Here is a 13,265-nt window from a genome sequence, read left to right on the forward strand (position 1 = left end):
TATAAATAGAGCTAGTAATTTTCCGTATTCATATACTATTTAATTTATAACGTAGAAAATGAGTCACATCACCATATTTAGCATCACAGAAATATGTATCTAGACATTAAAAACATCAAATTGATACAGAGTTTTACATACAGGCACCCTGCACTCACCAACAAGCTTTAATTTGGTATAACACCAAATAAGAAATACAAGTCACATGCTGTAGCCATGACATCTCCCACAATATGCATAGCATTTCCCCTCTTATTCTCATTATACGTTTACTATTTTGGAGGTAGATGGAATACAGTACAAAACACATAACAAGCCACATGAAAAGAAAAACACAAGCATCAAACTCTATCGATTCGAACTCATTCAGCCATGATTCACTCGCCAAGATATCCTGCAATTAAATTATTTTGACGAAAAAGAGGAAAATTAATTAATATAAATGCTTAGAAAATAAAGAACCTAAGATTAAAACTAGATAGGGATGAGGTCAAGTCCCCAGTATGCTTTTTAACTGACAAGTAAATGACATATAGCTCATCAAAACCAAAATAGGATTTGCATTGAATCACTAGGTAACGGAGTAATTTTAGAGGAAGTGTGGCTATGTTGATGTAAAAAATGTTGAGAACAATAGGAGTGCAAAAACAATTATAGCTAAAACGTCTTAACGCTTAACGGGGATGTGTTTTCACCCACTGTTCAACAACATAAGACTACTAAACACGCAATTTTTGTGAAAGTGATTTCATATCAAACAACATGGAGCCGAAGTGTGCGAAGAAAATTTTGCCCCAAAAAAGAAAGTATAAATGGTCTTACAAGCGAGGATTGTTGAATGTTAAATGGAGCATAAACTTGAAGACAATGAGAGGGGGAGAGTGCAGGTTTTCAGGGTTCCAAGCAAAACAATCAATTTTTGCACTACGATGTTGCAAGACTTACAGTAGGGGACGATCTTCCAGTGCTGGTTCCGGTTGTCTCCTTTCCACCACTCCCAAAGAGCAACAGTGGTCCCGTCGCGGACACCTCCATGCTCTTTATCAGCATTCCATGCATCCATATTGAGGTTAATGTTATTAACCATCCTAATTGCTCTATAACCATCACCCACATCCCTGCTCTCTGTCCACAAGATTGATGCATCAAGATGGTTGGGGTCATAGGGGACGAGCTGCACCTGTAAAAAAAAAATTAATAGGAATGTAACTTTCTATGCTCAAACCCGTTCAGAAGCCATGTAATATTAGTAAGATAGGGGCCTTGAACAATAGTGTGTTCATTTCCCTCGGGGCATAATAAATTCCATTTTCATGGATTTGCAGCAAAGAAGGAACATGGAGTCAAGAAAGGCTAATATTCAGATGAAGTTGCATATACTACGTGTATGCCATCTGTAGGCAACAGGACAATAGCAATTCCTATCACAAGGAATAAAGTTTAAGATGCCTAAGATCTTGTTTCATTAATTTCCCATTAACTATGAGGTTTTCTGCAGTTAATGGATTCAAAACTTAAACTTAACATGGCTATTTTCAATTTCTATAGTTCTAAAAGAACTTCACCCATAACCTCAGTCTATATCTATGTTTGGTCTACCTAAGACTTCTCCCAGGTTTGGTAAGCTTAAAGTTGCATTTTGTGCTTGCTTGGGAGATTACAAGAATGCTATCTTTGTGCTTATTATAGGAGTCTTTATGCCTTCCTCTTTTTTTTTTTTTTTTTTTGGGGGGGGGGAGGTAGCACTCGTATATTTATCCAAAAAGCAGACCTGCCACAAACAGTTACAGGTCTCCATAGTTACAAAGGAGTATTCAGATCTTCAATCCTATAACAAAAACTTATATAGAACCTAAGACATCCATAAATGATTCTAGATCTTCCATATACTCCTGTTTACACCAAAAGTATAAAGCAAGACAGTTCATTTTCATCTTCTGTAAAGAATTACACTTATATTCAGAACATCTAAGGTTATTTTGAATAGTCGGGTTAAGGAAACTATCTTGTTTTATTTATACCATGTCAAATTTAAGTTGCTAAGACCTTGTGAAGCTCAAACTGTGATTTGAACAAGTTTAAGGCTGGTTCTAGCCTTCTAGGACAAAATATATACTCCCTCCGTCCCAATTCATGTGGCACCATTGGACTTGGCACAAAGTTTAAGAAAGAAAGGAAGACTTTTGAAATTTGTAGTCCAAAACAAACCTTGGACGTTTGTGTGGCTATAAATCATTTCATTAAGGGTAAAAGGGGAAATTTTGAAGTTAAATGGGTTTTTATTATAGAAAAGTGACATTCTTTGTGGGAAAGACTAAAAATGAAAGGGTGCCACATAAATTGGGACAGAGGGAGTATATAATTTCGAAGTCGATTCTCTGAAGATGTCATGGTGTTATATTGGTCACGTGACTGTTTGTTCGAATTGATTACTGGGTTCTCTTTGGAATGTTGCTGCGAGGTTTTACTTAAGTTTTGAGTTCATTTCGGTTGAGTTCAGATTGACAACCTGAAACTAAAGTTCGAAGAACACAGTTCTAAGCTCTGGGCAAGCACAAATTTGAGGGTTGTGGTTGCTATTTGATGTTAGAGATCAAGAGTTGAGCTGAAACCAACCACAGCTACTGCTGGAGTTCGAATTCATTGCAGCTGAACTTGAAGAAAACGAAGAACACTTGCCGAACATCTCTGAACTTCAGGTACTATTATACCCATAGCTTCCTAGAGTTATTTGGTCTCGAAAATCTGAGCTACTCAGAATTTTGGAAGCTTAATTTGTAGTTTTTGGAGTGGAAACCAGTTGACTGAACCGAATAATACCTTTGTGCTACTGTTTCCAATTTCCTTTCGTACTGGAGGCACAAAATTTGTTCCATCATTGTTAAAATAACAAACTTCTTGGGTGAGTCTTGGATCTGAGACTTACGAAAATGGTGTGTTTCATTTAGTGTCTGATTTTGGATTATGAAGGAAGGACAAACCTTAAACCTAAGCGGTGATCCAAGAAATGAGCCTCCAATGCATGGTGTCAGGTCTATGTCCTATGACGAGAATGAGAGGATCGCCGAAATGACCATACGAAACATCAAACGGATGCAAGGTTGAATTCTGAAGGGAAGGAATCTCACTTGCAACAACAAGTGGAAGTAGTCCGACGCTTACCACTTCAACTACTACACCATCTCCTTTGCAAGTGCAACAAAGGCTTCATGGACCATCCATCCAAGTTGCAAGAGTGAGTCCACATCTTGGACAACCTTTCAAATGGTCACTCCTCCACAACATTTCCAAATACCACAAAAATCACCAACGCAACCTACTTCACCAAAGTTGCCTTATATTTCTCCACCTAACTACCAACCACGTACCTACTACCAACACCAATCTTACCACCCAACTACACATCAAGAACCAACTCCACCACCAGAACGTCAATCCTACTACCCACCACCATCTTACTATCCTTCACCATCCCACTACCAATCATATCCGTATTACCAACCACCACCCAAAACACCAACTCCAACACAACAACCACTACCTTTCCCACCTCAACCACAACTCCAACCTCAAGAACCACAAAGAAGAAAGATTAAAGTGTGGAGATGAGAGATACAAAACTGAGAGGAGCAAGAGCAAAGTGACAATCCAAGAGTAAAAAAGGGGCAAATAAGTTGAACAATAAGTGTGGATAGTCACAAGCAGAAAAAAGTAAAGAGCAGAAAGAAAAGTGAAGAGCGCAAGAGGTAAGAAGTGAGAGGAGAGAAAATCAAGAGAGCTTGAGTGAGCTTCTTTCTTTTACTAACTCTAACCTATCTTCTTCTTTGTCTTCTAGTTGTGTGGATTCCTTTGCAGGTATTCTCGAAGAAGAACATGGAAAGGAGCTACCTTTGGAAAAGCTTCAAGATTGAAAGAATCAAAGGAAGTTTAACACTTTCAAGTGAGCAAGTATTCTCCATTTTGGAAAACCAAGGTAAAGAAGAGTGTTTAGGAGCTACTTAAGGTAAAATGGCTAAACCTAACTCTATAGTTACTTAATGTGAGTTTGCCAGTGACTTGAGTGGAATTGTTAGTCCATTTAATTGTGAGTTTGATGATTCTTTACTTAGTACTTCTATGCAATTGAATTGTGGTGCTCACACATTAGTTGAAGATGTTGGTGACGTACTTGATAAAAACAACCATTCTTTGAGTTTTCCCTAGTTTTGAAATTGAAGATGCATATACTTGTTTGGACAATTTTAATGGGTCTACTTGTAAGATACATTCTTTATGAGCTTGTTTGCATTTGATGGTACTCGTGAGTTGGAATTTAAAGAAATGCAAACCCAAAGATGGGAGTTCTTTGAATTATGACTTTGAACTAACTCATTTCCCTTATTTTTCTAGACAACATGTGAAACATTCCCAGCAAGTCATAGCATTTGCATTAGGTAGAAATCTCTAATCTCCTATCTAGGACAAAGCAATCCGTTGCCTATCAAAGTTCATTCCTATGTGAAGTTTAACATTTTATAGGCATCATTGAGGTTATAATCAAGCTATAAAGCACACAAAACTAGCAATATCTAACCAAACAGAATGATAAGAAACAATTTTTTTAATTAATTTTTCAGAACTTATAGTCAACCAAAAATTAAACATACAGGATGACCGGCGCCAATAGAGTGCTTAATGGCCAGTCCTGCAGCTTTGTTAACCAGAGCAAAGCTTGGAAATCCCTCTTCATCCTTCACTTTAGTGCTGTACCTCTCATCTTTATACCAGTGCTGCAACATTTTCCACCCATTATGACAAATTCACAGAAAACAACAAAAGTAAATTTAAAAAAAAGGGTTAATCGCAATTTTGGGTATTCAATAATTGTTAATGCTAATTTTAATCCTTATGATATCTGACTAAGCACGTTTAACCTCCAATTAATTGAAATGTGCATTTTTGATCCTTTTGCTTTTGAATATTCACAAATTTACCGTAATTATTAGTCGTTCAACCACTTAATTACTCATGTGTTATGTTAATCTTTGTACTGTTGCCCCTTAATTGACGACAATATAGTTCTAAAAGTAGTTCAAATACAACATACTTCTTACATAAAAGGACTAAAAACACACATTTCGATTAATTGAACATGTGCTTCATCTACGTCGAATATCACAAGAACCAAAATCAGAATATACCTACTCCCTCTGTCTCAATTTTTTTTAGCCACAACTTAAAGGAAGGGGCATTTTTGTGGACTGGACGAGAGGGATAGTCATTCCGAACTTATGTGGCACACTTTCCTTTTTAGTCTGTCCCAAAAACAATGTCACACTTCTATATTTAGAAACAATTTAACAATATGAGATGATTTACAACCACAAGTATCTAAGGTTTTTTTTATTTTACCACAAATTTCAAAAGTATTATCTTTCTTAAACTCTGTGTCAAGTCAAACGGTGTCACATAAATTGCGATAGAGGGAGTATAATTTAGGGACCAAAAATTATACTCCCTCCGTCCCAATTTATTTGATACACTTTCCTTTTTTAGTCTATCTTAGAAATAATTTCACTTTAAACTTCTCCTTTTTACCCCTAATGAAATGATTTACAGTAACACAAATAGTTACCACAAGTTTCAAAAGTATTCCTTCCTTTCATAAACTGTCTAATCAAACTATATCACATAAATTGGGACGGAGGGATTATTATTCTTAATTAAAAAAAAAAAAAGGAACCTTACTTGAAATGGATCTGATGGATCATTAGAAGCAAGAACAACTTTCCCATCATGGATAGTAAGAGAATAATCAGTACCAGCCTTAGTATAAACCCTAAATGAAGGTTTCTCCATAAGCTCTGGATCTGAACTAGTTTGATGATGGAAAAATGAAGGCACATGTGGTTGAAAACGATGATGACGATCATCATCACGAACACTCTCACTCTCATGTGACACGTGTTCAACTGAGGGATATCCTGTTTGTGGTTGTGGTGGTGGTGGGCCATCATAATAATCAGATCTTGGTGGTGGTGAATCGTAAGATCCGCCACCGCCATAATTAGACTGCCCGTAATTATCAGGACGGCCGTAAGTATTATCCTCCATTGGCGGAGGATAATTAGGCCGCCCATAAGTATTATCCATCATCTGTGGAGGTGGATAATCAGGGCGGCCGTAATTAGGCTCACCACCACCACCTTCATGGGAAGCATGATACACATGGCTAACTTGAGGTGGTGGTGGTTCGTCGTAACGACGACCGGGAGGTGGAAATTCATCTTCACGGTCGTCGTCACGACGGTGGTGATGGTGGTGGTGGTGTCCAAAAGGGTCCATTATGAGATAGCAAAATTGAAGTAGCAAAGATCAGTATCTTTGATTTGATACTAGTATAAACTTTATATAGATGATGTTCCATGCTGTGTGTGACATCTGTCATGATTTTGTTCATCTCCCACTCAATTTGTGTAATATAATTTAATTATATACAAATTATCTCAATTTATGTGATATAATTTAGAGCCTATTTGACTTATAAGTTGTTGAAAATAACCTATAAGTTATTTTTAACTTTTGTGAGTGTTTTGCTGGTTAGCTTATAAGTCGTTTTGTGCTTAAAATAAGCCAAAAATAATAAGGGGCCCGTTTGGCTTAGTTTATAAACAAAAAAATAAATTGATTTTCAGTTTATAAGCTGCTTTTTTTTAAGCTAAGTCAAATGGATTCTTAATTAGATATGATGATAAAAAAAGGAAGGAAGATTTCTAAAATTTGAAATTTAAAATAAGTTATAGATATTTTTGTGATAGTAAGTTATTTCATTAAGAGTAAAAGAAAAAAATTTAAATTAAGTTATTTTTAGATATATATTTTTTTGATAGATAAAAAATATTATATATCACATAAATTGAAATAGATGTAAAGTGTTGTTTAGTTGTTAAGCTACCTGGATCGATTTTAAAATTAGCAATTAAGTCTTCTACATTAAATAAATAAATATCTCAGTTTGTTGGTGTGTGTGACATCTGTCCTGTGATTGGGTAGTTGATATATTTGTCAGGAAGAGTTGTTTACACATTTTTATTGGGAAAAGGATCAAAAATAGCCAGTCGACTCTAATACCGACTAGCTATGTATTTTAATTTTTAATTTAAGTAACAAAAGATGGCCGTATAAAATTTATTCATATAAATGCTTTCACATTTTAAGATCTTCCACCTTTAATGATGCATTTTGCACTCATCTTTTTTGCCTTTTTTTCCATCGAGTAACACACATCTCGTTATCATGGGTAGGGGTGTAAAAAATTTTGAAAACTGATGGTACCGACAGAACGTAATCATATCAAACCAATTTATAGGGTTTTTTTAATATAATTATGAGTTTTTATTTAAGCTTATAACCCTCTCGAATAATTCGGGTGGTCTTTTTCAATTTATAAAAAAAAAAGCGAAAAATTTCGAATCGGACTGAACAACGTTACATGTATAAAATATATTTTATATTTTATATTTTATAAATTGATAAACATGTGAAATTTAATAATAAAATACATTTTATAAATTATGTCTCAAATAAAAAAAAATGGCCTTTGGACTTTGAGCCTTTAGTGGATTGGATTTATTCAAAAGAATACTCAATTATCTATAGTAACCAAGTAATTAGTAAACTATCCCGCTTCTAGACGGCCAAACCTACTATTGGCTAGTCTTGATAGAGAATTGAAGTACTTCTTTGGAAATGAAATCACCACGGTATGAGTCCGGAACTTTTCTAACCAAAAAAAAAAAAAAAAATTGGAACTAAACTAACCCGTTAAAAAAAAAAATCAAGTAGGCTTCACGCACAGAATCTGTGAGTGAAAGGGCCAAAGTATACATTTACACTTTGGTTCTTTCACGCACAGATTCTGTGCTTGAAACTTCTTTCCCCCCAACCCTAACCTTTATTCTTTGGAAATCAAACTCAAAATTAAGCTTTTTCCCGTACTTTGACCGAAGATTAGTCACGTTTCAAAACACTAGAATATAAATATTTTATATAGAACTTAATATTTTTTTTAATGAACAATAATATCGACTCATTACATTAAGTATACATATACATTTGGATCGTCGTTTTAAAGATTGTAAAGTGCTCTGAAGTAAGTTTGAAAACTTGTTATATTTAGGTTTATATTAGGTTGTTTTTTTCTTTTATGTCTTTTTTATTTTGTTATTGTATTGTGTAATTCACACCCATGCTTGATTTGACAACACATCATGCATGCCAATTTCAGCTTTTTTATGACACATAAAGAACCGATTTGACAATACAATGCTGCATTTTTTTACCGTTTATTTGAATTTAATTCATATTACGTAACATTTCAATACGCAATAAATTGAACTATTTTTATGCCCTTCAAAAAATAATTAAATGTTGGATAAAATCGTTATATCTTAACTTTGTCTAATAGCAGACTTTGGTTTCAACTAGAATTTCGTTAGCGAAGAATTTTGGTAAATTTAAATTCATTCTTTTTATTGCTTTTAACCAATCAAATTAATTCCTATTATTATTCATGTTCCTCCTACTCATGTAGGAATAATTTTGAACTTGTGTGGATTGAAACACTTCATCACAAATTTAATTATTTTTGGAGAAGACCAACCAAATACAGTTAATTTTACCTAGGAGTTTTTTTATCTATCAAGCTAAGTGTAAGTCTCTCTATTTTATTTTTCTTTTAGAGTATTGTTTAGAGCTTGGACTTTCTTAAAATAATATAGATGTACTTGATTTTTTTAATAGAAAAATATTAATTACTATATCTGAGTTTGTGATCAACTTATTTTTTTTTAATAAATAATTAAATACTCTTAAAACTCATTGATATTCTTATAATGTAATTTTGTTTAGTAACGATTTCCAATACTTTTGTTACTCTCTTCTCAATTTATGTGGTAGAATTTAATTAAATATCGTAATAAAAAAGAAAGGAAATTTTTTAAAACTTGTAGTCTAAAAATAATTTATAGATATTTGTGTGATACATTTCATAAGAGTAACTAAGAAAGTTTTAAATTAAGTTATCTTTAGATATAGAAATATATTTTTTTTTCGGGCAGATTAAAAATAACAGTTTATCACATACGTTGAAATACATGGAGTATGTAATTGAGTTGTTAAGCTACCTTGATTGATTTTTAAATTAGGGAATCAAGTTTTCTATATTATATGAATGTTTCATTTTGTTGGTGTGCTGTTGTGTGTGACATCTATCATGTGATTTGAGTTGTTGAGATATTACTTGACTTTTTAAAATGGGAAAAATACTTGAGTTGTCATCTAATTTGCCACGAAACGTTGTTTACACATTTTATTTGGGAAAAGAACACAAATAGCCAGTTGGTCCTTTTCTTCTACCACCGACTAGCTATGTATTTTAATTTTTAATTAACAAAAGATAGCCGTATAAAATTTTATTCATATAAATAAATGCTTTCACAATTTAAGATCTCCCACCTTTAGTGCTTCATTTTGTACTCATCCTCCTTTCTTTTTGACCATCGAGCAACACACACCTCATTATCATGGGATTAAGTGACTTTCTTTTTCAATATCATATCAAAATTCTCACCTTCCACAATAATATCAACAACATTTTTCTATCGCCCTTAGTTTAAAGGAATAATATTTTTCATCGCCCTTAGTTTAAAGGAATAATTACTCTCTCTGTCAGTTAGGGCAACAGTGCTATTAAAGTTAACTCACATTTTACTTTATTATGCAGTTTGACATTCATTGTGGACGATTCTTTTTTCCAAATTTAAATACTCTTTTAACAAGAAAGCTTATGAAAGAAAAGGAAAGTGGTGATTTATTAACAAACTAAAAAAGATTGTTCAGTCACAAAGCAAGCATCTGTTTGGATGTAAATGTTTCCGGTATTGAAAATGAACTTAGCAAAGACTATTCTGCCCAATTCTTCGATAAAACCATGAGTATGGAAACAAAAAAGAGGAGAAGTAAAATAATATGAAGAAATCAATTACAGACATAAAGAAAGAAATTAATTAAAGGTGCCTTAATTAAAACAGTTGGAATGGGTAACTTTGTTAGTTGTTTGGATTGTGTGTTTCTCAAATCGATAAAAAATACCAAGCAGAGTTTAAAACTTAAATTAGTGATTCAGAGTGACTTAAATAAAGATGGTTCTTTTTTTTTTCAATAAGCAACAAACTCCCATCATCATGGGATTCAGTGACTTTCAAAAGATTATATCAAAATTCTCACCTTCCGCCTTCCACAGTAATACCAACAACATTTTCATTACCTTTACTTTAAAGGTAAACAATGCAGAGTTTGTTAAGTAATTAGAGAGTGACTTTATTTTGTATCAGTCAAAAATAGCATAAATAGGCAAGTGCACATGGAAAATTCATTTCTAAGATCAGTTGTTGTTCAGTTTCCTTGATTAAGTGCGGTTATTGTTATATCAAAAAATGGAAGAGATGGAAAATAATTTATGTACATTTGTGTAACACTGATTGTACACCGATTTTATGTGTACGTCCAAGATAAATTTATTATAAATTCTATATAAGCAACACATAATCAGTGTATAGATATTATATATTAATTATAAATCGACTCTATATTGATTATGCGTATAGTATACAACACATAATCAGTGTATAGATATTATATATTAATTGTACATCGATTTTACATTGATTGTACATATATTATACATTTTGAGAGTATACATCCAACACCATGGTCACTGCTGGCCACCATCCCCTCCCTTAATCACCAATCAATTTGATTTTGCTAAAAGATGGTCCCATGTAGAAAGAGAAAATTAACTGATATTGAAAGAATTGATATTTGGTGGAGCATCAAAGATTTAAGGGGAAAAACAAAGTGGGCGAGTCTCCAAACATGGGTGTGTTTAATTAGGTTTAAGGTTAAAAATAGTAAAGTACGTGTGATGGTTGTTTACGGAACGTAGTTTTGAAAAAAAGGGTTATTTTTAGTTTTGGATTCATATGGACTGCTAATTGAGTTAATTATTCTCTTTATTATTTTATCTTTGATTGTCGCGGTTCAAAATTGCAGACCTTGATTGGTATCCAAAGCATACTAATTTATAGCCTGTTTGGCCAAGCTTCTAAAAACAATTTATTTTAAAAATATTTTTTTCAAAAGTACTTTTCAAAAAAGTACTTTTGGCTAAAAGCAGTTTGTGTTTGGCCAATTAATTTAAAAAGTACTTTTGAGCAGCAATTAGTGTTTGACCAAACTTTTAAAAAGTGTTTCTATGTGTATTTTTCTCAAAAGTATTTTTCAAAAAAGTGTTTTTGGGCAAAAGCTATTTTTTTAGCTTCTGAAAAACTGCTTCTGCTACTCCCAAAAACCCTTATTTTCTCCCAAAAGCTTGGCCAAACACCTCACTTTTTTTAAAATAAGCACTTATTGAAAAAATAAGTACTTTTGGGGAAAAAATAAGTTTGGCTAAACAAGCTATTAATTAACTTGAGAAAAAAAGCAGTAATTAGCATAAATATAAAATATCATCACAAAGTGGTGAGGTAGAAAATAACTTAAAGTCAGAATACCCTCAAACTCAATAACACTACCAAGGAGCATCTAGTGAATACACTAAAAGTCAATAACACTATCAAAGAGCATCTAAAACACTATCAAAGAGCATCTAAAAATATCTGAGTATAACTGTGGGGCATATCTCAAACAAGAAAATCAGCATAAAGGGAATCGAATTGATGGTCACCACCACAACGAAGATGTGTTGGCTCGCCTCATCCAAACACAAATATTGCCTTTAACAAGATTAGAGTGTATCCACTGCAGTATTTTTACTAGAATTTATACAAAACTAAAACACAACAAGGATTATCCTAAAGCCAAGCAAGGTCACAATCCATCCCGTGGTCGTACCCCTTAGAGCAACAACAACAACATGCCCAGTAGAATCCCATAATGTGAGGTCTGGGGAGGGTAGAGTGTACGCAGACCTAACCCCCACCTTGAAAGGTAGGGTGGTTGTTTCCGAAAGACCCTCGGCTCAAGAGAGAAAACAAGACAAAAAGTCAGATAGGGACAAGCATATCAAAAACAATATGAAAACGAGGAATAACAAAAGCGAGAAAGTCATGATAGAACAGTCCGGAAAGAAAGGAGCATTAGTTACCATAGATAAATAAGATAATCACAGTACAAGGCCCAACAAATATAAGCAGAAATCAAATGGCAATAAACGAATGAGCAAAACTACAACTACTAGGATGAAAGGATAAGCAACCTAGTCTTCTATCCTAATCTGAGTCCTCCACAACCTCCTCTCTAAGGTCATGTCCTCGGTAAGCTGAAACTGTGCCATGTCCTGTCTAATCACCTCTCCCCAATACTTCTTCGGCCTCCCTTTACCTCTCTTGAAACCGTCCATAGCCAAACTCTCATACCTCCGCACTGGAGCATCTGTGTCTCTCCTCTTCGCATGCCCAAACCATCTCAGCCTCACTTCTCACATCTTGGTCTCCACCGATGCCACTCCCACCTTGTCCCGGATATCTTCATTCCTAATTCTATCCCTCCTAGTATGCCCACACATCCATCGCAGCATTCGCATTTCCGCGACTTTCATCTTCTGAATGTGAGAGTTCTTGACTGACCAACACTCCGCCCCGTACAATTAAGTCGGTCTAACCATCACTTTGTCGTATCCCTTAGAGCAAGTCTCCAAAATACTTTACATGTCATGTGTGGGATATAATATAATATATATATAGGTGCAACATCATAAATAAATGAATGGTATCATATATACATTTTTAGCTCAACCTAATTTAGTGATTGAGGTTAGGGATAATTCTATATAATTTAGAGATGGATTAATCCTAGTCTAGTGATTGAGGTTTGGGATAATCCTTCACTCTTAGTAGCCTAAAATTGGACTACGCTTGATGCAACTTGGTTAGGTTAAAGATAATCAACTAAATTAGACTCGCAAATTTATTGAAAAATGGTTAGTGGGTAATGAAATCTAGCAGTTGTTGGGAAACACTATTGGATAATGATTTCCAAAGCTAATTACATTGACTTAAGATTATTTGGTGAGTTTTACTCAATGCATCGGATCAAAACTGTTCGAAAATAATTTGTATTCTCTATTTGTGTGTGATATTGATAAACTTTATTCACTTTAGATTTATCATTTTTAGGATTTAGATCACATTGTCTCTCCGCAAAATGTTTCACTAGCTAAATTAAGG

General features: G+C 33.9%; 1 protein-coding gene across 2 annotated transcripts; it reads right to left on the reverse strand.

The window, feature by feature from the left end:
• Nucleotides 1-76: 76 nt before the first annotated feature.
• LOC132626120 (ricin B-like lectin R40G3) lies at nucleotides 77-6,366 on the reverse strand. 2 transcript variants are annotated; one of them, XM_060340871.1, is made up of 5 exons: nucleotides 6,171-6,366; nucleotides 5,728-6,110; nucleotides 4,647-4,769; nucleotides 946-1,180; nucleotides 77-394 (listed from the first exon to the last, which is right to left on the reverse strand). In XM_060340871.1, coding segments are annotated over exons 1-5 (897 nt in total). In that variant the 5' UTR covers nucleotides 6,325-6,366; the 3' UTR covers nucleotides 77-392. The 2 variants fall into 2 exon arrangements, with proteins under 2 accessions (XP_060196854.1, XP_060196852.1); XM_060340869.1 differs by having other exon boundaries at nucleotides 5,728-6,365.
• Nucleotides 6,367-13,265: the final 6,899 nt, after the last annotated feature.

This window comes from Lycium barbarum, chromosome 2 (genome assembly GCF_019175385.1).
Source record: "Lycium barbarum isolate Lr01 chromosome 2, ASM1917538v2, whole genome shotgun sequence".
NCBI classification, from domain to species: Eukaryota; Viridiplantae; Streptophyta; class Magnoliopsida; order Solanales; family Solanaceae; genus Lycium; species Lycium barbarum.